Here is a 25216-nt window from a genome sequence, read left to right on the forward strand (position 1 = left end):
TTCTTTCTACTTGAGCCCTTGGTATCAACTCCTCTTTTTACCACTTCCCCTCCCCCAAAGGCAACTGGTTTTAAAGCATCAATTACTCTTTCTCCTCAAAAGTAGACACTTGGTCATGCAGATGACCTAACGAGTCAACACCAGGCCCCTGTGCTCCTCAGCAGGTTCTGTGGAAGGCGGGGCTGGGCGCTCCCACAGCCCTCAGCTTCCTCAGAAGAAATACCTCATCCTGTGGGCACTGGGACTGGGCAGCGGGTCATGGAACAGCTAGTAATAACTGCCAGTCACTGGGGACTGGTCGTGTGCCCAGCAGGGCTACATCATCCGCATGTCCTTCCCCATCAGTCTAAGTGTCGCCAGCCTGCCCCTACCTGCCTACCTACAATTCCCCCAGCCCATTCCTTGGGCATGGATCCCCTCCCAGAGGGAGAAGCTCACATACGTAGGAGTCAGTCCCCTCATGGCCTTCATCAACAAGGCCCTTCGCCCGGAAATCTCTGTGGAAACGAGCTGCTTAGGACTATGGACGCTGTGGCTGATACTAAAACACCAGCCTGCTCCTCCAGGGCCCCAGACTGACAGGCTCCCTTCACCAGCCCCCCATGAGTTCCCACATCACCTGGGGCGAGCAGGCCCTTCAGTTTATGGCTCCTGTGCCAGTCTACCAGAGCCCGGGAGTCGGTTCTTAACATCAGACAGGGTCTAAACCAGTGGTTCTCCACCTGTGGGCCGTGACCCCTTTGGGGGGTCGAACGATCCTTTCACAGGGGTCTCCTGATTCATCACAGTATCAAAATGACAGTGAAGTAGCAATGAAAATAATTTTATGGTTGGGGAGGGGGTCACCACAACATGAGGAACTGTATGTAAGGATCACCACCTTCGGAAGGGGGAGAACACTGGTCTAAACCCTCACAGCCCCATTGCTGCCCCTGCCTCCCTGCTCCTTTCCCCTGGGCCCTGGGCCCTGACTCCTCCCTTGCCTTGGAATACAAAACCACACAAACAAATTAGGAAAAGTGCAAATGTGAGCCCCGCAAGGAAACAGAACGTTGATGGGTCAGACTGGAAAAGGGACAGCTCAGGCATGAGTGTATATCTGTCCCAGCCCTAAACTCTTAAAAGCCTCCCCACACACGTGACAGTAGAGAAAGAGCCACACGCATGGTGGCCTTGTATACAGCACAGCAAGCACTGGCTGTCTTGTCTCCGCCTCGGGACCACCGGCAGGTTGCCGTTGCTGCGCCTACCCATCTCCCTGAGAGCTTTGCTTACCCGTGCTAGCGTCTTGTGTCACCAAACATAACGTCTTCCTCCAGCAATTGATCCCTCCTGGTGATGTCTTCAAAGCAGGTGAGTCAAGCAGCATCTGCTGCACCGCACATGGTTTTTATTGGCTACGTTTCTAGTAGATCACCAGGCCTTTCTTCTTAGTCTGTCTTAGCCTGGAAGCTCTGCTAAATTCTCTCCACCTTGAGTGACCCTGCTGATTTTTTAAATACCAATGGCATAGCTTCCAGCCTCATAGCAGCACGCGAGTCCCCACAGAATGACAAACTGACAGATGGTAACAATGATTATTTATTGAGTCCTTATATTTGTACCTAATTAACCCTCAAAAAAACTTTTTAAAAAGTACTATCGCTAACCCCCATTTGACAGATAAGAAAGGGGTCATTCAGAGGGCCTGGATAAGCTGGTACAGTCACCATCTCCAAGCTAGCAGGTTACAGGGAGATGAACCCAAACTCTGTGTATCTGACCCTAGAGCCTGGGCCCTGAGTCCCAACGTTGCCCAGCCTAGCTGCATTGGAAGGGTGTGTGGATCCAGGTAGCATTCCCTGAGACTCTATTGCTCTGAGAACCTGTCAGAGGAGGGCTTCAGCATTGGGTGGGTGGGTTAGTGGGAGGGAGGGAGGAGGAGAAGCTGTTAATTTTAGATCTGTAATTCAGACTGCTCATTAAGTGGCAGAGGTGTCACCGTGCCCCTTGTCGTTGCCATCTGCCTCTTAAAATAAAGAGTCAGGGCCTATGATTTCCTCGGTAGGAGGATCTGTTCATCGCGTACATAAAAAACACAGGGGATGGTGGGACCTTCTACCAGTCACCGGAGGACACTCGGGGCTGTGGAAGTCTCCTGTCGTTTACCCAATTCTCCCCCAAAACATCCCTCTAATGTCATCTAGAGAGTCATGTGCAGCAGGAAACTGTGCTGGTGTTTGTCTTATAGCACAGATACGTGCAAAGGGGACTGGGCTGATAAAACTGTACTGGGAACTGCTCAGTCGGAGGCCTCATCCTTGAGTCAGCTCCCGAAGCCTGTGTCCAGATCACAATGATGTCCTCACAGTTTCTGTTATCCTAGGACGCCTTAGAAGCAACAATCTAGAGACTCCATCCCACAGACTTTGAACGTGTTATCAGAGAGACTTGTCCCTGGAAAAGGACATCATGCTTGGTAAAGTAGAGGGTCAACAAAAAAGAGGAAGAGCCTCAAGGAGATGGACTGACACAGGACCGGCAACAATGGGCTCAACCAAAGCACCAATTGGGAGGACGGTGCAGGACCAGGAAGTGTTTCATTCTGTTGTACGTAGGGTCGCTATGAGTCAGAACCAACTGTCTCCTAACCACAACCCAGTGCCACCAAGTCCCTATGCCTCCCTGGTTATATGACTTTTACCTAAACTAACAATAAGCAAATGCTGACATAGACAAAGCATGCGCCCTAAAATTAGAATCCCAGCCCCAGATGCAAAGCATGATGTGGCAGCAGTGTGTAGTGGCTGCCACAGTAGGCGTCTGGACATCTCGGGACTCACCACGGGCTGATGGAATCAGAAATCCTGAACCAGTGCCAGCAACCTGTGTTTTAACGCACGTTCTAGGTGTTTCCAGCGAACACTAAAGTTTGCAAGCCTTTGCCTTTTTCCATTGAATTCTCACAATGGCTGGAGACAGGACAAGGATTCTTGGGCAAGACTACCCCAAAGAGAAGGGAGCTAGGTCTCAAAGCTGCCAAGTGGTATGCCCAGGGTGAGCAAGAACAGCAGGATTGAAATGCAGGCTTCCTGCTATGCAAATCCCTGCTTTTCTGAACATGGCTCATTGTTGGCTTGTTTTTTCATGCTGGTGAAAACGAAGCATGCTAGAGATCCGGGGGAAAAGGCTATTTCTCTGGAAATGGATTCACATTGATTCATAATGGGTTGGCAAATGAATTAACATTGATTGACCGCTAATTGTGCACTCCTCTCATTTAATTCTCTCAAGAGCCCAGGCCAGGGAGCTACTTGGAAATCTGACCAGGGAAGGTGAAGCAACTGGCCCCCGAGGCCGTAGCTCCCTAAATTGCAGAGACAGAATATGACTCCCGCTGCAACTGTCTCCAACATCCTCACCATCTTCCTGGGGCACATGTATTCCCTCAGCATGTCGACATGTGCCCGTGACACCAAGAGCAGGAGAGCAGGATGAAATGCATCTGTAGCAGCAAATGGGATAATCCCGCTCCAGGGAAGAGAAACCACCTGGACCGCAATGGTGAGCTTCTCCCAGCCTCACCAGTCATCCCTCTCTGCCACGCCCTCACTTGCCTTCCCCTCCCGAAAACCACCGACATTCCCCTTCCCCGTGTGGAGAATGAGAAAAGACAAGTTCTTACGAAGTGGAACACGTTTGTTCTCTTCCTATTAATTGAGTATTCACTTGCCTTTCCAGGCCAGCAAAGCTTTTCTGGGTAACGCTGCCAGGAATGGGACGCATTGCCAGTTGGAGCCCTGGTGCTGTGTAATGAGGATTATCATGATGCCACAGATGCTTTCAACCAGCTCCGCACACACAACACATACACACCCTGAAACTGGCTTTCAGTTCATGAGTAACCCTAATCACTGGCTTAATTACCTTGCAGCCTGCGTAAAATGTGCTATAAGAAAGCTCTAAAACTCAAGAAGCAAGGGAAGTTATAACACCTAGATATTGTTTATTAATTACATTTTGACAAACTACATTTGTCAGTGTGTCGGAGTGTGGTGGCTTAAATGCTGTTGTGATATTGGAAACTATGCCACCAGTGTTTCAAACACCAGCAGGTTCACCCACGGTGAACAGGTTTCCGGAGAGCTTCCAGACTACGACAGTGTAGGAAGAAAGGCCTGGTGATCTGTTTCCAAACATTAGGCAGTGAGACCCATGGGGAAAGACCTGCCTCTCTATGAAAGTGCTGGGCTAGGAAGCACTCGGTGACAAAGATCTACTGAACTCTGGATCCTAAGATACAATTGTTCAAAATAGTGCTGGAAGACGAGGCACCAGGCTGCAACTGACGTGAACACCAGGGACCGTGAAGATGGTGAAGGGCTGGTGCAGCGCCTTCTATGTTGACAGCAACTAATCGTGGTAGTTTTTCTAAGCATCATTTTGCAGAATTGTTTGTTGGTTTTAACAAGTCAACATTTGTTGCAACTTAAAAACACACTTTTTTCTCTGAATCAAGGAAACCTGAAATGGAAAACCCAGGAGAAAATCGTTTCTGACACGAATAGAGAAACTAGACCCCAACACAGATTGTCTTAGACACTCACTCTCTAGTCTAAACGATGTTGCTGGCTTTCACTGACTTTTGGGGTGGGACCCAGACAGTCCAGCCTGTTTGGCCAGCCCCTTTCAATCAGTTTCCGGCCCATACTCCAGCCCGGTGACTGGCACTCCCTGGCACACACCCTGTGCTTAAGCTATTCAGAATTGCTAGGACTTCCTCAAAGGTAGCAAGGCCTCTCACAGCTTCATGCCTTTGCACCTGTGAGACTCAGCCTGGAATCCCCCTTCATTTCTGTACCAGGTTAACTCCTCCAATTCATTCCTCAAAGCTCACCCAGGTAGCATTTCTTCTGGGGGAACTCCCAAGGTATGGCATGCTGACCCTCATCATGATATTTTTCACGCTGGTTTGTGGTAATCCAATTGCTGTTCTGTCATTTCCAAAGCTGGGAGCTAATGGAAATATCTCCTGTCGACGGAGCCCAGCATAGAATGAGGCATATGGTAAGCACTCTAAAACTGCTTGCTGAATAAATGAAGGATTGATGATCCCCTTGGGACTCATTACTCCACAGCAGCAGTTCTTCACCTGGGGTCGCAACACCTTTGGGAGTCAAAGGACCCTTTCCCAGGAGTCGCCGGATTCATAGCAGTAGTAAAATGACAGTTATGAAGTAGCAACAAAAATAAGTTTATGGCCGGGTTTATGGCCGGGGTGGGGGTGGGGTCACAACATGAGGAATTGTATGAAAGGGCAGCAGCATTTCGAAGGTTGAGAACCACTGCTTCACAGGCATCATCCAAATAAGAAATGATTGGTCTGTCATAACACTTTTAATTAGTTTCTCCCACCTGTATCAATCTAGATGGCCCAAGAATCTCAAGACTGACTGAAACTCTAAATACCTTATCTCCAGCAGTATCCACCAGACTCAGAGTTCTTATGATTGAGAGCAAAAACAACCAGTTACAAGTGGCAACTCAAGGTGGCCCTCTGTGTTGGGCTGAGCTGTGATCCATGGGGTTCTTAGTGACTGGTGTTTTTGCAAGTAGATCACTAGTTCTTTCTTCTGAAGGACCTCTGCGTGGACTTGACCCTTCAACTTTTCAGTTATCAGCCAGCTCACTAACGGTTTGCATCACCAAACAAGAACTCCAACAATGTCAAAAGCCAAACTCCAATAAAGGTCAAAACTCCGGACCTGGTTACACTGTAGAATGAACTAGAGATTCCCTTCGGTTCAGACCGTTCTAGCTTCACCACCCACCCATTGCCACGGAGTCAATCCCAACCCACTGTGACGCTCTAGGACAGAGATGGACTGTTTCATAAAGGCGCAAATCTTCATGGTTGCAGAGAACCTCATCTTTCTCCAGAGGAATGGCTCTTGGGTTAGCTGGTCAACCCTTAACCCACTGCACCATCAGAGATATTGTTCTAGCATAAGAAAGACCAGCTTATATTTTGTGTATTTGTATTTCTTAATGAAAGAAACGCATGACAGCAATCTCAGACATAAAATAACTTAGAGAAAGTCAAAGTTCAGGAGGAGATGAGCCAGTCAGGGTGCAGTATAGCAACGATGAAACATACAGCTTTCCTCTAGTTCTTTAATGCTTCCTTCACCCCACCCCCACCCCTACTATCATAATCCCAATTCCACTTTACAAATCTGGCTAGACCAGAGGATGTATACTGGTAGATATAGGACTGGAAACACAGGGAATCCAGGGTAGATGATCCCTTTAGGACCAGTGGTGAGAGTGGTGATACCAGGAGGGTGGAGGGAGGGTGGGTAGAAAAGGGGACTCAATCACAAGGATCTACATATAACCACCTTCCTGGGGGATGGACAAACGAAAAGTGGGTGAAGGGAGACGTGACATGTTAGACATGACAAAATAATAATAATTTATAAATTATCAAGGGTTCATGAGGGAGGGGTGATTGGGGAATGAGGGGGAAAATGAGGAGCTGATACCAAGGGCTCAAGTAGAAAGCAAATGTTTTGAGACTGATGATGGCAACAAATGTACAAATGTGCTTGACACAATGGATGGATGGATGGATGGATGGATGGATGGATGGATGGATGGATGGATGGATTGTGGTAAGAGTTGTATGAGCCCCCAATAAAATGATTCTTTAAAAGAAATTGAAAGTCCATATCCACCGTACTGGCTCATGGTGCATATCCAGAGAGACATTGTTTAGAGCATTTTAAATGTTGATACACAGTCTTCAAAACAAATTCAACTCTCAGAGATGCCTATGAAATTTTTTTATGTTCTGTTGTTGTTGTTCTTGTCATTTTTGGGTGTCATCAAGTCAGTTTCAATGTTCTGTTAGTTGCTACAAAATAAAAATAAATAGATTTCACAAAAAGTTCAGATTTCCAGCTTTTCTTAGAAATCCCAAAGATTGGCTACATCTTTAGCAAGGATTAATTGCAATGAAAAGTGTCAGTTGCTGTCATATGGGACATCCTTTCAAAGTTGTCTTTGTTCCTCTCTGACCTATTTATAAAATTGCTGGTAGTCTAGCTACATTTGCATTTTCAGCCATCCAAACAGACGAGTTTAAAAAATGTTTCCAAGAATGGAATCACAGATTTGACCAATGTATTAATTGTAATAGAGAGTACTTTGAAGGTGAAAATGTTGTTTTGTTTTTGTTTTGCATTTACCACTGATATACAATTGTGTACCCCCCCACCCCACCCCACCCCCAAAAAAAACCAGAATTGTGCTGGGCAGAGCAGAAATTTTGTAGTATACATTTTTCCCGCTGGGTGAGCATTGAGAAACTTGTTCTGAGTTAGTGCACCCAGTGGCATCAGCTGGGAAGGTTCTCTCTGGTCACAGTGAATTTTTTCACTTGAACCTCTTTTTTTTTGTGAGGGCAGATTTAAGAGAAAAGCGTGAAGCTGTGCACTTTTGTTTCCTGCTCTGGAGAAATGCTGCAGAAACTGTTGTGATATTGAACACAGTTCACAAGGACAGCACTATGGGAAAAACTCAAATATTTGAGTGGCTTCCTCATTTTGAAAAAGCTGAAATGTTGATTGATGACAAACCTCATCCTGAACATCCATCAACTTCCCGAATGAAGGAAAATTTGAACTTTTAGTGCATTTGGAGTTCGCTCCACCAGGTCAGACTGTTAATAAGCTTTCTATTTAGAGATTCTGAAAAGATTGCATAACTATGTGTGACAAAAAACACCTGATTTGTGGCAGATGGGGTTTTGCCACCATGACAATGCACCTGCTCACAAAGCCATCTCAGTGCACCCATTTAGAGGGGGGGGGGAAGAGAGAGAGCATGTCTCTCATGTCCCAGACACCTGACTCACCTGACATCACACCGTGTGACTTCTTTTTGTTTCTGAGAATGAAGAGGGACATGAAAGGACAAAGATTTGATGACACAGAAAAGGTGAAGAAAAAAATGAGGAAGGTGCCGTCCAAACAGACGAGTTTAAAAAATGTTTCCAAGAATGGAAAAACAGATTTGGCCAATGTTGTTTGGTTTTTAAAAAAAAATAAATACATGGCTTTGGGGGGGGGAAATTCCAGGGTTTTGGAGGTACTTCCTCATACATCCTTATAAAAGTACCAATACTATCAGAGCCTTAGGAAGACTGCCAGCCCTCTTATATATATATATATATATATATATTCCTTTGCATAACTTTGTATAATTATGATATATCAAGCTATACATACTCATTCTTGGTGGGTATTAAGTTAGATCCATTTGTTTTCAATTACAAACAATGTAATAATCGCAAATGCCCTTATTGAGATCTTTGCATATTATTGAGCATTTCATGAAAATAAATCAAAAAGTTGAATGGCTGAGTAAGTAGGAACAAATATTTTAAAACTTCATATATCATGACAAAATAGTGAAGTTGACTCGGGATCCAGGGCCTGTTTAATCCCAGACAAGGGTAAGAAGTAGTTGAAGCTGAGGAGTGGCTTGTTCATCGTCTGAGCCCTCTTCTTCAGCAACCATATTTCTATATTCCTAATCTACACACAACTTTTTGCCACAAGATGGAAGATAAAAGAAGCACGTCTAGGAGGACAAATAAGTATATACTGGATTTCTAGCTGAAAAGTTCATTTATCATCAAAAGGTAAGCAAGAAAAGAATATCAAGAAAAACTATGCTGATTATGTTTGGAAGATTCTCTATTACCCTCTGCCATTGAGGTTATTCCAACCCATAGCAACCCCGTAGGACAGAGTGGAACTGTCCCACTGGGTTTCCAAGACTTTAATCTTTATAGGAGAAGACAGGTCCATCTTTATCTCATGAAGTAGCTCGTTGACTGGATACCGACCCTGTGGTAACCCACTGCAGCACCAGGGCTTCTTAGATTCTCTATTAGTTATTGAAACCATAGGAATTTTTACCCCAATGTAGTAACTGGCCTTTATTGAATTTATTGCATTTCTCATGATTTTATCTCAAAGAGAAGTACCCCCCATACGCCCTCCTTTCTGTTTCAGGCTTATTTCTCTTTTGTTTCCTTTTTGATCAACCTGATATCACTGTTCGTGAAGACTGCGTTTCCAAGGTTTGAGTTCTACTGAATGGGACTAGAGATAAAAGTCTGGGATGAAAATTGAAATCAAGTATTGAACAAGATAGCATCTTATTTAAATGATGAAATTTGCAAATGGAACAGCTTAAGGGTTAAGAATGAAGACTCTGAAGTCAGACTGCCTGGACATGAAGTTTGACCTTGGGCAAACTGTAACCTCACTAAGTCTCAGTTTCCTCCTCTGTGGGATGGGCTAATGATAGGGTTATGGTTCTCTGCCCAGAATAATGCTGGTTAATATTATTTATTCTAATGTAATAGCTAACACCACTCCCTCTTAAAGTTTTTCAGGGTGCTGCAATGCCCTGAGACCACAATAAACCTCCTGGCAGCTCCTCTGTGACTTCACAGTCATTCCATGGCCAAATCAGAATGAATAACCATTTCAGGACAAGAAGGCAGGAGTTAGGCGCAGTTTGAAACTGTACTTGAGATGCTCCCGATAGGTAGGTAATAAGAGGGCTGGTAAGATGGTAATGGCTAGCTTCCAGTGAGTGCTTACTCTGCATCACACTCTTTGATGCCTTTTATAAGCCTTCCCAGTGGTCACTTACCATAACACTACAGGGGAAGCAAAGCACCAACCCCATTGCCATCTAGTTGATTTCAATTCAGAGTGACCCTATAGACGGAGGAGACATGCCCCATAGGGTTTCCTAAGCTGTCGTCTTTATGAAAGCAGATTGTCCCATCTTCCTCTCTAGGACTGCCTGGTGGTTCAAACTGCCAACCTTCTTGCTCATAGAAAGCTGAGCACTTTCTTCACTGTGCTACCAGAGTTCTTCCTGTGGGGTAAGTGCAATCGTCATCATCCCTATTTTACAGATGAAGAAGCAGAGGACAGAGTATTTCACGTGCTGAAGGTCCCCATTGTCTGACCAGAGCTGATGCAAAGCAATGACCCAACAGAGGTAAGTGACATTAGGACAAGAAGAAGAATGAGAATATTGTCAACTGTATTTTGAATAGCAGCTACCTACAGGACCCATTTCGAAGTTCTACCCATATATATTTAAACATTTATAGTTTATGGAAATCCTGAGCTGCACATATTGCTATTGGTGGCTGAATAGACTTGAGTTTCCAAAGCATGTCTCCCAAGACCCTAGGAATGTGGTAAGAATTCCAGAGCCAAATGAGTTATCCTTCTCACTCAGAAAATACTTGTTAAGCACCAATTTGTGTCAGGTACATGTAGATAAGGTAGGCATAGTCTCTACACATGGTATTTAGACGATAAGGAAGAGAGAGAGAATTTATAAAGACAAATGAGAAACCAGCATACAATATTACATAGTTAATACATAATTAGCACCCATCACAGGATTCGACAAATGCCTAATTGATTTGACAAGAGTCATTTATATCAGTTACAAGAAAACAAATACCAACTCCCCCACACCACCCCCCGCCGCCCTATCTGTCAGATGGTCATATGAGGATGGCTTCCCTGTTGCTCAGGTGCTGAAAGCTATTCCACCAGTATTTCAATTGCCAGCAACATCACCCATGGTGGACAGGTTTCAACAGAGCTTCCAAACCAAGACTAGGAAGGAAGACCTGCTGATAGACATCCAGAATTTCCCAGTAAAAACTCTGGATCACAATTGTTCAATATAGTGCCAGAAGATAAGCCCCACCTACATTGAAAAACACTCAAAATCCATAGTGGTTGCACGAAAGGACTCGAGCACACCCCTGGTCCTGAGGACAGCCAAGGGCTGAGGGCCATTCCCTTCTCCAGCACAAGCAGTGGCCATGACTTGGGGCCAATTCAGTTGCACAAACACCAAATCCAAAGAAATCTTTGTCAAAAATCAATTGATTCCTCATAGTCAATACCAAAAGTAATCTTAAAACATAAAAAAGAGAGTGACTCCTTCATGTTTTCCTAGAAAAACGACCAGTAAAGAGACATCTGGGACTAATCAGGGCGTTTAGGGAATAACTGAGTTTTGCAACTTTCCCACCTGTGTGATCAAAAGTACAAGATTGTGGTTACCCAACAGCCCAGCAAATTGTCAGCTTTTGCACAGACTTGCCCTGAGTTTAATAAGAATTACAGTTGCATCCTGCTTGTGGTTTTAAATCAAAACATTTACTGATTTCATCAGAAAGGAAACAGTAAATGAAGAGGGGAAAGAGCAGTTAGGAGTGAAGTGACTGATCACACGTCCTTTCTTTTGAAAGTCTCAGTATCTGTATGGATTAACACAGCAGTTTCTTACAGCCGTTTCTTCTTACAGCAGTTTCGGAACTTCACAATTTAGTTTTGAGGGTGTTTTTTTTTTGCAAAAACGTGATTATATAGTTATTACCGTAGCATAAATTTCCAGAAGTGGCCTATCAGATAGTCAAATAAGGACATGCTTGTAAGGCTGTGGCTATGCTGAAGTCTTAAAATTGTGTTTTTATATTTACTCTGAAATAATAGATTCACAAGAAACTGCAAACATAGTACAGAGAAGTCTGTTATATCTTTCACCTAATTTTCCAATGATAATATCTTATACGATTGTATTATAATATAAAAACTAGGAAGGATTTTTTTTGGTACAACATAATTAGTTAGACTACAGAATTTATTGGATTTCACCAAAATCTTTTTTGAATCACTTATTGGGAAGAGTTAGGAGTCCAGTGCGCTATCCGTTGCGCCACAGAGCCCAGCTCAAAATCTTTTTTTAAAACTACCATTAGAACTTCCTCATTATCTCCCTCAAATATGGAAACCAGTGCCATCAAGTGGATCACAACTCATGGGAACACCATGTGTTACACAGTGGGTAGCTCATGAGGGTTTTCTGGGGTTTTTTTGCTGTAAACTGTGTAGAAACAGATTGCCAGTCCATTCTTCCATAGCAGGACTGGATAGGTTCCAACTACAACCATTAAATTAGTAGGCACCCAGACAACAATCTCCTGTAGAGTATGGAATAAACTCGCTTAATAGACTAGCTCTTTTGGCGGGTATGTGTCAGGAATGTATCCTTTTACCATACATATTCAACTCCAGATTGAGCTAATAACCTAAGAAACTGGACTACATGAATAAGGACCTTGCATCAGGATTGCAATATGCAAATGACATGCAACCTTGCTTGAGGATTTGAAGCACCTAGGAAGATCAAAGACCACACCAAGCCTTGAGGACAATATGTGGCTCAGAGCAGTCAGTCAACAGAGAACAACACACGGCCAGCTCCACTATGAGACACGACATCCCTCACTGACCCATAGCCCTACAGGGGACAACACTGGAGACACAGTGTGGGAATTCCACCTGAACTGATTCCACTACACCGAGGTAAAACACTAAGGGTGTGCAACAGAACAGCAAGGGGAGCAGAGCAAAGAGCAGCTAAGTTCCCAGGGAATACCAGAAATAGACTTTGGGGCCAGGGCTTGGCGTCTCAACAGACCTGACTGGGAAACACTCCTAAAGGCCAACAAACAGTCCTTGAACTAACTACAAGCTTTTCTTTCTTGTTGTGTTGTGTTTTGTTTTTTGTCATTGCCTTTGTTGGTGTTATTGTTGCTGTTTTGTTTTATTTTGCTGCTTGGTTTCCCTCTGTCTTGTTTTTGTGCATGTTATTATCTCTGCAGGTCTGTCTAAATAAGATAGGTTGGATGAACAATCTGGAGGAGAAAACAATGGGACCGACAGTTCCAGGGGGACATAGGAGAGGGGGAGGTAGGGAGAAAGGTAGTGGTATTAACAAACCCAGGAACAAGGGAAAAACAAGTGATCCAAATCAGTGGTGAGGAGGGTGTAGGAGGCCTGGTAGGGCATGATCAAGGGTAGCGTAACCAAGAGGAATTACTGAAACCCTAATGAAGTCTGAATATGATAGTGGGACAAGAGGAAAGTCCAAGGAAAGAGAGGAAAGAGCTAGGAGGCAAAGAGCATTTATAGAGGTCTAAATAAAGGCATGTACATATGTAAATATATTTATATATGAGGATGTGGAAATAGATCTATGTGCATACATGTATAAGTTTAGTATTAAGGAAGCAAATGGACATTGGGCCTCCACTCAAGTATTCCCACAATGCAAGAATACTTTGTTCTCTCAAACTGGCACTCTATGATGCTCACCTTCCCGACACAACTGCTGAAGACAAAGTGGGTACATAAGCAAATGTGGTGAAGAAAGCTGATGGTGCCTGGCTGTCAAAAGATACAGCATCTGGGGTCTTAAAGACTAGAAGGCAAACAAGCTGCCATCTAGCTCAGAAGCAACAAAGCCCACATGGAAGAAGCACACCAGCCTATGCGATCACGAGGTGGTGAAGGGATAAGATGTCAGTCATCAAAGAACAAAATATCTTATCATTGTGAATGAGGGGGAGCGAGGAGTGGAGACCTAAAGCCCACCTGTAGGCAATTGAACATCCCCTTACGGAAGGGTCATGGGGAGGAGATGAGCCAGTCAGGATGTAGTGTAGCAATGATGAAGCATACAACTTTTCTCTAGTTCCTAAATGCTCCCCACCCCACCCCACCCCCCCACCCCCCACTATCATGATCCCAATTCTACCTTGCAAGTCTGGCTAGACCAGAGGATGTACATTGGTACAGATAGGAACTGGAAACACAGGGAATCCAGAGAAGATGATCCCTTCAGGACCAGTGGTGAGAGTTGCGATACTGGGAGGGTAGAGGGAGGATAGAGTGGAAAGGGGGAACCGATTACAAGGATCTTCATATAAACTCCTCCCTGGGGGACAGACAACAGAAAAGTGGGTGAAGGGAGACATCGGACAGTGCAAGATATGACAAAATAATAATTTATAAATTGTCAAGGGTTCGTGAGGGAGCGGGGAGTGGTGAGGAAGGGGGGAAAATGAGGAGGTGGGTGCCGGAGACTTAAGTGGAGAGCAAATGTCTTGAGAATGATGAGGGCAATAAATGTACATGATGTATGCATGGATTGTGATAAGAGTTGTATGGGCCCCTAATAAAATGATTTTTTAAAAAGAAGCTCAAAGACTAGAGCCTTAGTATGAATTGCATCTCAACGTAATGAAAATAAAGGAATCATTACAAATTGAGAATAAGAAACATCATGGCAATTGTAGGAAATATTGATGTTGTCAAGTTTTTTTTTTAACCTGGATCAACAATCGATGCTCATAGAAGCAATAGTAAAGCAATCAACAGCATAGTGTATTCAACAAATCTGCTACAAATGACCTCTTTAAAGTGTTAAAACAAACAAACTCTGTAAAGGCCAAAGTATGCCTGTCCCAAACTATGGTATTTTCAATTGCATCATATGTTTGCAAGAGCTGCCAATAAATAAGGAAGACCTGAGAAGAACTGGTGTATTTGAAACATGGTGTCGGCAAAGAGTATTGACTACACTGTGAGTTACAAGTTGGGCTAGGATCTGCACAGTCAGCAGTTGGAAACCACCAGCAACTCTAAGGGAGAAAGACTGGGCTTTCTACTCCCTTAATACAGTTACAGTCTCAGAAACCCACAGGAGGTCACTATGAATCAGCATTGACTCAATGGCAATAGTTTGGTTTTGGGGATTTGATGGATTGGACCAATCTGTCTTGGAGAAAGTACAGCTCGAATGTGCCTTAGAAGTGAAGATGGAGACGCTTCATCTCACTTTGTGTAGATTATGGGAGGGACTAACCCTGCGGTGAAGGAGCTCATGGTTGGGGAAACAGAAGGTCAGGAAAAAGAGGAAGACCTTCCATGAGCTGCATTGACACAGTGGCTGTGACAATGGGCACAAACGTAGCAAAAATCATGAGTGTAATACAGGGCCATGCAACTTTCCATGCCACTCATCTAAAAACTCCTTTATTGAAAACCCAGAGAAATAAATGCAAGTAAGAGTCTCTCCTCATTCACAGAGGTGAGTAATCCACTGTTAAAGCAGAGAAAATGGGTAGAGGGCTGTCCTCCTTTGGGCCCTCCCCAGTCATTCCCATTGCTTTCAGATATATTAGGGCAGTTTCTCAAAGCCTGGGTCGCCCAAACACAAACATGGACAGCATTGACTCACACAGTGCGGAAGTTGGACTGCCTTCATTTCTTCTTCTTTGGTATGTTTGGTATGTTTCAAAAAGAAATTCTCACTAGAGTGCTATTCTTAATTCTCCCTTTTAATACAAAGTTCAGATATAGGCAGGCAATGGCATTTAACTTGAATTCAAAGACAATTTATTATTTTAACTAAGTGTGCATTTACATTCACCTCCAAACTGCAGGGTGGAATTGGTTTTCCATTTACAAAGGTAATAGGAAAGTTTCCTGTTAAAATAAATGTATTTTAGTGAAAAGTGGTTTGAATGTTCTGAGTTCATGATGAGGGCAGAAAGCACAAAGCTGAGAGGCAAATGCCAGAGGGTAGAGCTCGATGGTCTTCGAGCATTTTGTTCAGGAAGAGCCAACGAAGCACATGGCCTTGTGTGTTTTTCTCGGGTTTAATTGGAGGAGAATGAGAGCCATCTGACTTTGGGTTCCTTTGTGGAGTCTGATTTCAAAAGAAGAAAGAGGAAAAGAGCCCTACCTCTATTAAGCAGTGACATACTTCATCTCAGAACTTGTCAGAACAACTCAGTGAGGCAGGCTTATTATAAACTCATTTTACTGCAACCTCTATTTATAGGACAGAGAAATAAAGTATTTTATCCAAAGGTCTATCTAGTCATTGGCAGAGCTGAGTGAGAGTCAAACCAGGCACCTTCTTGACCACTGGTCCATATTGTTTCTCATGAAACTTAGGACCACAGGTCATCCAGAAAGTTCTACTCTTATTCCTTGCCAGGATTTGGAGGTCATTGTATTGGGGACTGGTGGGTTTACAGAAACACTCCCTATATGTAAATATTGGCTTGAACGGAAAGGAACTCTCCCAGTTAGCCTTTTAAGGAAAGACATCTTAACGATGCCTAATTCAACCCCTAGAACTTCTCTTTCCTTCACATTTCCATGGTTCCTATCCTTGGAGCCACTGGTGGTGTAGTGGTTACACATTAGGCTACTAACTTCAAGGTCAGAAGTTCAAAACCACCAGCCACTCCAAGGAAGGTGGAACTTTTTCCTTCCATAAAAAGTCCCAGTCTCAAACACTCACAGGGGCAGCTTCACCCTGTCCTGTTCAGTCATTGAGTCAGCATCAGCTCTATAGCAATGAGTTGGTTTGAGTTACTCCTTATAAACTTTTAAGGTTACACAATATCACACAAAACAATAAAGTCACAAGGACAAACACAGCGCCACGCAAATATAGAGCCTGCGCTTCTACTTAAAGATGAAAATCATAATCCAGTGCTACACTAGGTACTAAAGTGAGAAAGCAAAGAAGTAAAAGACATGACCTCTGTCCACACGGCAACACAAAGGCAGCCAAGAGAGACCTTGGAGCCCTTGAAGTTCTACTAATTCAAGTTTCTGACCACCTGAACTTCTTTGCTGGATTTAAGAATTTGCTTATAAACAGCATATCACTGAAATTATTATTCCAGAAGACAAATAAACAAATTTAATAAGCAAAAAGTGCCTGAATACTTTTTGTGACTTCATTTTAATCTTAAGGAAACTGTCTTGGCCTGAGACAGACTTACTTGCAGGTAGTGTATATGGGGGCCAAACACAGCGACAGGGGAGTAAGGATGCGGAAGTAGCAGTGTCGCAGTGCATTACTGAGTTAGCCGCCCCATGGATGAATGGTGCTCCATCTAAGAACTCTCTGAAGAGCCTTATGAGCTCGCCGAACTGTCTTCTCCAAAGGATGAGAGGGAGACGCGGTCATCCATATACACTTCTGAATCGAGCATGGGAGAGTTCAGAGCATGGTCCTGCGGGTGCCGCATGGTACTGCATCAGAGAAACCCTGAGACTGCTGACAAGGCAGACATAGCTGGGTCCTGAGAAGAGATACTGCCAGACAGCTCATACCTGAATCTGGTCATGCTTCGTAGCTTAAGGACAAGGTGGAGCTGAGAGGTGTTCAATACAAAACTATTATCTATAGTTTGATGGGCATCTGACCCACCACACATAGTTTTTGAAAACACAATGCAGTCACTCATTCATAAACACATTCAACAAAATGTCTTGTCATCAACAGTAGGCCAGTCACAGAGTTGGGTTTGGGGTACAAGACAAAACAGATACATTCTTTGCTCTCCTGGAGCTTACGGTCAGTCAACTTGGGTGAGTCAGGCAACCAGTAAATTATAAAACTCTTACTGAATTACAGTTGTGGTAACTTTATCGTGGAGAAGTGTAGCCTTGAGAAGCAGGGAAGGCTTCCCTAAGGAAGTAGCATTTAAGCTAAACCTTGCAGTATAATGAGTAGCTGGGAGAGTAAAACATAATAAGTAAAGTTGTTGTCGACAGAAAGACAAGCCTTCACAAAAGCCCTATGTTAGGAAAACCTCAGCTGCCCTCAGTGTAAAGCCAGAAAGCCAGTAGAGTCAGAGTGGGGTACGTGAGGGTGATATGAGGGGTAAGTGGAGGCAGGAGCCAGCTCATGCAGATGATCCTAAGGCCAACGGAATGTTCAGAAGAGTCTCGAGGAAAGAAAAAACACAATCAGATTTGCCCTTTATTTTACTTGCTAGTCAGATGTGTTTGTAAACACCAGCAGCAGCAGCAGCAGCAGCTCATGTGTATCTCACAGGTATTAGAAACTGAGAACGGTCTGTACCCCCCACCAAGTAAGCGTACACCCAAAACCAGAAATGTTGCATGGTGGGAGCAGCGTGGGGGAGAGGGGGATTAAAGCTGGCGTCTCGCCAAGCATGCCTGGTGCACTTTTTTGTTTGTTTTTAAAGAGGAGCTGTTCATCTGATTTGACGCCAAGATAGTGTTCAGGTAAGCCAAGATGAAATCCCCGTTTAAAACTCTCCTCCTTGTTCAAAAGCTTCAAAGAAAATTTCTTCTCAAATTCCCACCAAGACCAACCTCATGTGGGTGGTGTTGGGGACCACCTACAGGGTGTAATTCGAGAGTTGTTAAAAGACCCCTCCTTCTGTTCCATGTAAATATTTTGGATCCGATCACTACTGCCTAAAACTCTACCATCAGCATGTTTAGTTGGTCGAGATTTTAATGTCCAAATATGCTTAGACCTGGAATAGACTGGATCTGTTCTGCCTTCCTAGGACCAAACTGGTTTGTGTTTTTCCCAAAAATGGGAAGGGGAGATTGACATGTTTTTGAGACCACGGCTGGGTCATACAGATGCCTGGAGGGTCCATGAGGCAGAGTCAAAGGATCCAAGCAAGTTAATGCATCATTTTAGTTTGAGTTGCCCATGGGCTCAGCTGGTATGTACCATATAGCTCGCATATACAAATGTGAGAGGAGATATACAGGAAAGACACATGGGTGAACTTATGGCATCTACGTGGCTTTATAACATAGGAAGCAATCATAGCATAAAGCAGAGTCTCTGGGATTAGACCAGGCAAGGTTAAGAACCTAAGTTTTGTGACCCCAGGAGAATTACAAGTGTACCTTATCCAGTGGTGGGAGGATGCAGTGAGATCACCTGGTAAAAGTGTAAGCAAGGATCTACCACATAGAGCAAGTGGTCCATAAACATCGAGTGATTGTGACGTGTGAGTGTGTGTGTGTGAGTGATTGTGATGTGTGTGTGTGTGTGAGTGTGTGTGCGCGTGTGTTTGCGGGAAGGTAAGAGAAAAGGCAGGTATGTACGAATGAGAGAAGAAAGGCAGGGGGATGTTGCCATCTCAGCGTGAGTTCCAGCACTATGAAGGTCCTTTCCAGAGTGAGGGGTGAAGGACAGCTCACAGAGGCGCCGGGCTTAGCGCTGCTAAGTGGGAGCAGAGGAAGGGGGCAGCAAAGGGCCTCCAACTACAAGGGACTTCCTGATGGGCACTGAATCAAGGGTGGAAATTAATTGAAGGAGACAGGCAGACAGAATGGGATGTGATTTTGTTGAAGCTCAAAAAACCCTCCTTTTTAACAAAAGGGAGTGTGTGTGTGTTTTTTTAAGTGAGTTGAAAGTGGTCTCTGAAATTGAAACGTACCAAAATTAGGCCTCAGAGATCCGAACTGCATGTACGCCAGGATTTTCAGAGAGGTCATGGAAGACCTGAGAAACCATGTAACCCGCAGAGCTCTTGGTCCTCGGTAGCCCCCACTTTATGTATGTGTTTGGGGCAGAATGAAGAATCACCACTCTTAGATTGAGAGCGACGAAGATAAAGTAAAAGGAGCATCCAGTTCCTCATCCCCACTCTGTCCACAGCTCACTGGGTCTTGCCAAGGGACCTCTTCATCTCCCTGGGCCCTGCTGCCTCACCTGGAAAAGAAGTTTCCTGATATCCCGGATGAGGTCTAGCTCCCTTTCACTAGCTGTGTTCCTCTTAACGTTGTACCACCAAGCAAGCTACTTAAGAACACGAACCAGCTACCTCTCCTAGCTCTAAATCCTGCAGTAGTTCATCTCTAGGTTCTCTTACTGGTGAAATGCGGGTGAAGATGAGGCTAATGCAGGTTGTTTCAAGAGATTCTGTGGGTACAAAGGGAATATAGGTCAGCACTCAGAAATGTGCCTGGCACAGCTCGGGGGAAGGGCTACCTCGATGCTTCCACCGGCTACTCTAATTGAACACCTTTATAATGTGTGTGCAGTGTATTGCTAACAATCAAGAAATCACAGTATTACCTGTGGATGTCAGATGCTCTCCAGCTCACCCCATGTGGCAGAGTAGAACTGGCCCCAGGGGGTTTTCTTGGCTGTCATTTCTCCAGGTAGAGGGTCACCAGGTCTTTGTCCAGCAGTGGTGCTGGTGGTCTTGTCCTGAACTAGTATGTACAAATATGAAAAGACTGAAGTCGACAGGGGACAAGGGAACATGATCTTTTCCTTTAAAAGCTCTCTGTACGATGGGGATTTTCAAGGATATGTGTATGCTAAGGAGCCGTGATGGGTCTTGGGTGACGTTTTGGGCTGCTAACCACAAGAACAGGTGCTCCACTGCAAAAGAGGTCCAGTCTCGGAAACCCATAAGGGCAACTCTCCCCTGCTAGGAGTCCAAATTGGCTAGATGACCGTGAGTTTGGGTTCTGCTTTTATGCATGTCCTACTATAACACCTTTTATTTTTTTAAGAGACTGAACAAGTAAGTTACTAAAGGCCCTCTCGCCTTTGAATTCGGGACCATGTCGCTTTGTTTTGTATTTTTAAGAAACAGAATTTTTTAGGTAGCCTGCCTGTTATTATTTATTATTATTACCTATTTCAGGAAATCCTTATGAAGGTTTGAAATAGGCACAATCACATAGGCATGTTCATTACTGAACGTGCTTTAACTTCTTGGGTAAGATGGAGGGGTGGCTAATAACAGTTATTAGACACCAAAGAACTAAAAATCACATCAATAGGTGCCCACCTTCCTGATACAATCATTGAAGACAAATGTGTGCATAAGCAAGTGTGGTGAAGAAAGCTAATGGTGCCAGGCTATCAAAAGATATAGCGTCTGGGATCTTAAAGGCTTGAAGATAAACAAGCGGCCATCTAGCTAAGAAGCAACAAAGCCCACATGGAAGAAGCACACCAGCCTGTCTGGCCACAAGGTGCAGAAAGGACCAGCTGTCAGACATGAAAGAACTAAAAATCATATGAATGGGTGCCCACCTCCCTGATACGATCAATGAAGACAAACGCGTGCATAAGCAAATGTGGTGAAGAAAGCTGATGGTGCCCAACTATCAAAAGATATAATGTCTGGGGTCTTAAAGGCTCGAAGATAAACAAGTGGCCATCTAGTTCAGAAGCAACAAAGCCCACATGGAAGAAACACACCAGCCTATGTGACCACAAGCTATTGAAAATGTGGGTGAGTGCAGAGTGGAGACTTAAAGCCCATTGGCAGCCAACCAGACACCCCTTACTGAATGGTTGTGGCGAGGAGATGAACCAGTCAGGGTGCAGGGAAGCAACAATGAAACATAACTTTCCTCTAGTTCTTAAATGTTTCCATCCCCCACTATCATGATCCTAATTCTACCTTACAAACCTGGCTAGACCAGAGGATGTACACTGGTACAGAGAGCAACTGGAAACACAGGGAATCCAGACAGAGGACTCCTTCAGGACCAGTGGTGAGAGTGGTGATGCCTGGAGGGTGGAGAGAATGTGGGGAAGAAAGGGGAAACTGATTACAAGAATCCCTGTATAACCTCCTCCCTGGGGGAGGGACAGCAGAGAAGAGGGCAGGGGGAGATGCCAGACAGTGTAATATTTGACAAAATAATAATAATTTATGAATGATGAAGGGTTCATGAGGTAGGGGGAGTGGGGAGGAAAGGAGGAAATGAGCAGCAGTTATTAAGGGCTCGTATAGAAGGCAAATGTTTTGAGAATGATGATGGCAACAAATGTACATATGTTCTTGACACAGTGGATGTATGTATGGATTGTGATAAGAATTGTATGAGCCCCCAATAAAATTATTAAATTAAAAATAAGATGGAGGGGTGGGAGGGGGCAGGAGGGTAGTCAAGGTGGAAACATAAACTTTGTAACTACTTGGCCTTAGAAACTGGCTCACATTTTTGCCTCTTGTGATCTTTTCCCAGAAATCAGCCGCATTACATAAAGCCAAAATCTGTAGCACGGAGTAAACTCCTCCTCAAGGGAAGGAGATTTAAAAAAAAAAGTTCTGCTGGCCAGAGGCAGCCGGCGGCGAAAGCGTTAACAGGGCTGGGTAAGGCGATCCCTTGAAATGAGTAAGACTCTGGTGGTTAAAGTTTTCGCGGTGGCGGCTCCGGGAAAGGAGGGCGCTGAGCGGAGGAGCGAGCTAAGCTGAACTCAGCCGAGGTCACCAGCGCAAGGTTAGTGGCACCGCAGGCTGTCGCAGCCCACCAGGAAGGGAGCTTTACAAAGGTGACGTGCGTCTCTCATCTCTGCGTGTTTATGGAGGGGCGCTGGGCCCTTGGCGCTTTCCAAATGGGGCCAAGGCTGCTTCTGGCAGCCCAGCCTTGACACTTGTGGGCAAGGGCTGGCTTCCTCAGAGTGGCCCCTTGTCCCCTGGAAGCTGCTTTCCAGACATCAGTAAGGAGGCTTTGTGAAGTGGAGACTGCACAGCACGCACCTGTAGGTTCTTCATCCTGGCTGGTTTCTCTGGAGGAGACCTTTGTCAACGGGAGGCTTCTTTGCAGACATCCAGAAAGAAACATTGTAAAATAGAGATTATACACACACACACACACACACACACACACACACACACACACACTTTCTGCCCCATCCTGGCTGGTTTCTTCTGAGGAGACCTTTGTAAACGGGAGGCTTCTTTACAAACATCCACAAGGAAACTTTGTGAATCTGAGATTATACACCACACACACACTCTCACTCACTCACTCACTCACTCATGCACGCATCTAAATGTTCGGCTTCATCCTGGCTTTGGCAAGTTGTGACCATAATTCAGAATTCCAGTCTGCTTCAGGTGAAACCGAGAACAATTGCCAAAGTAACTAAACAGGCTGCGTGGCTTTACCTTGCGGGAGGAATATGGTCTCTGGGGCTGTTTAACATAATCGGGGTGAGTAGGAAGGCAGGAAGGGTGGGAGGGTGGAAGGAAGGAAGGGAGGTGTTGCTGAAGAGGGACAGAGAGGGCAAGGGGAGGCAAGGAAAGTAGAAGAAAGCAGGAGAGCTTCCGTAGATCTTTTTCTTGTGAGTAGCCCTCTGTAGACAGACCGAAGTGATGCAGCCCAGAAAAAAGGAGTAGGTGGGTATCCTCGCAGACCTGACCGTCCCTGTAAGGGGGTTGGCTTGAGAGTGAAGACCATTGTCCTAGTGCCCTGGAGGCCTGTGCAGGCGGGACCGGCAGACAGGCGTGGGGGTGCCCCTTCCACGGGCACTGGGCACGTTTGCCTCTGCTCCTCGTGCTCCACGCAGAGAGAGAGGCAGCAAGGTGCTGCGGCTGGGCAGGTCCCCTCGTCGCTGGCAGGAGTGGGTCCTTTACCTGCAGCACTGAATCAGAATGAGTCATTGGAAACTTGGGTGCTGGCACACAGCACTCGCAAACTGCCTTATGAGACACTGCCTCCATGTAGGTGGGATAGACAGCTCCGAGCAGTCCCATTGTTTGCTTCCTCCCTTTCTCCTCCACACAGGCAGGGATCCCGATGCTCTCCAGAGAGACCAGCTCGGCCCCTTTGGCTCTGCTCAGCCTGCCATGTGGACTCTGCCCTTCCAGCGCAGGCCTGGGGTTTTAAAATAAAATGGATGATTTGACGTTACTTGATCTCCTGGAGTGTCCCGTGTGTTTTGAAAAGCTCGATGTCACGGCCAAGGTCCTCCCCTGCCAGCACACCTTCTGCAAGCCATGTCTCCAGAGGATTTTCAAGGCCCGCAAAGAACTGAGGTGTCCCGAATGCCGGACCCTGGTCTTCTGCAACATCGAGGCGCTGCCAGCCAACCTGCTGCTGGTGCGGCTGCTGGACAGCGTGCGCGCTGGGCAGAGCTTGGTGCACGGGGGCTCCTTCCGCAGACCCGGCACGCTGACCTCCCCGGAGAGCAGGAAGAGCAGGTCCCACCCCAGAGGGCTGCAGTCCAGCCCTTTCCGACTGGTGCCCAACGTCAAGTTCCACATGGATGGGGTAAGAACATCTTGTCGATTTGTACCATGTCCGTGCGGACCTTGGATTTGTGCGTGCTAACAGCTAGATGGAACTTGCTTGGGGCGGGGGAGGGGGTGGAGGGTGACATTTCTAAGTGCTGTCCATGGCTCCCCCAGAAGCAGTTTGTTTGCAGTGGAACCTGAGCCTGTACCCTCCTGCAAGCTGAGTTGACCGAAGCTTCCTAGGTTCCCCCTGCTCCTTGTCTTTCCCTTCAGTTCTTGGGTGAAACCAGCACGTGGGGAATGCACGGGTGGGGAAAAGAGAACACAAGCCCAACTGCGCCTGGCTGTTGAGATCTCAGAGAATTTCCTGATTTCGAATTTTGTTTGAATTTCCCCTAATTCCATTTCCCATCCCCCCACGTAAGGCACTATGTGGCCATGCTCATTCATCATCTGAAACTATCAAGATAGTTGACACCTTCAGAGGCTGTGACGGGAATGGCTGTGTGGGTGGACTGCCTGGTGGCAAAGCCTGGGCCGGGAAATACAGCAGAGGCGAATAGCAGCTGGCAGGTGTGTCTTCCTTTGTGAAGTGAATGGAAGGGCATGAGCGTGCCCATCAAGGGCTGCAGTAAACACGGGGAACCAGCCATGCCTCTCAGAAGATGGCTCTCAGGGTCATGGCTCCCAGGGAGGCTCTCTGTCTTTGAACCATGGGGCGCCCTCCCTCTGCCTTTGTCGAGCACTGCTGTGGAAGAGTCTCCCTCAAGGGAAGGACACAGTCCGGGGCCATTATTTGTACCATCACCCCTGGAGTCGGTGAGCCACCGTCACTGTGGGAAGCTGTGGTCGGGGCTGTTGGCATTTCTAGAAAACCCAAGCTCAATTCCGTGACATCTTACCAGTGAGCGAGCTTTAATGTGGACTCAGCGTCCAAGGACACCGTGCATCATGAGTTATCGCGTGTGTGAGGGGGGCGCGGGTCAGAGAGGCAGTCTCCTGAGGATCCCTCTCCACTCTGGAGAAGGGGTGTGTGATGCACACTCAGGACCAGTGTTTGAAAGGTCCCTCCCCAAAAGTCAACCCTTCTTCAACTAGCCACACTGATGGGTCGCCCGCATGGTGGAGGGGTATTTGAACATGCCAGTCGGAGCCAGAAGTATGGGGCGTCCGTGTGGTCTTCTTGGCTGCAGGCTCTCGGTGGCTGTTGTGCTTCTGCGGGCGATACACATTCCAGAAAAGGGCTTGGTCCTCTTCTTTAAATCTCTAGTTCAGTCATCAGGCAGCACCCACAGACCTGGGAGTGGGGAGAGGAGGCCAAGCTTCTCAAGCACGCCTTGTTTATAGAGAAGCTGGCGCTACCTCAGCTCACCAAATCCCCCTTTGGATTCCTGAGGGCCCAGTTCTGCCTCCCCTCCCCCACCGCTGCAGAAGCCAGACTTGCTGCCTTCCAGAGAAGGCATTACTACTCATGAAGGA

At 45.8% G+C, this 25216-nt stretch overlaps 1 protein-coding gene across 1 annotated transcript in view; it reads left to right on the forward strand.

Annotated features, from left to right (window-relative positions):
- Nucleotides 1-21874: 21874 nt before the first annotated feature.
- The window catches only part of SH3RF2 (SH3 domain containing ring finger 2), a 154581-nt gene continuing 151239 nt past the window's right edge, over nucleotides 21875-25216 (forward strand). Inside the window, exons 1-2 of the mRNA XM_075541765.1 lie at nucleotides 21875-21998; nucleotides 23289-23774. Coding sequence (XP_075397880.1) covers nucleotides 23397-23774 — 378 coding nt within the window. The 5' untranslated portion in view covers nucleotides 21875-21998; nucleotides 23289-23396. The remainder of the gene's footprint in view (nucleotides 21999-23288; nucleotides 23775-25216) is intronic.

The sequence above is a fragment of the Tenrec ecaudatus genome, chromosome 2 (genome assembly GCF_050624435.1).
Source record: "Tenrec ecaudatus isolate mTenEca1 chromosome 2, mTenEca1.hap1, whole genome shotgun sequence".
Classification (NCBI taxonomy): domain Eukaryota; kingdom Metazoa; phylum Chordata; class Mammalia; order Afrosoricida; family Tenrecidae; genus Tenrec; species Tenrec ecaudatus.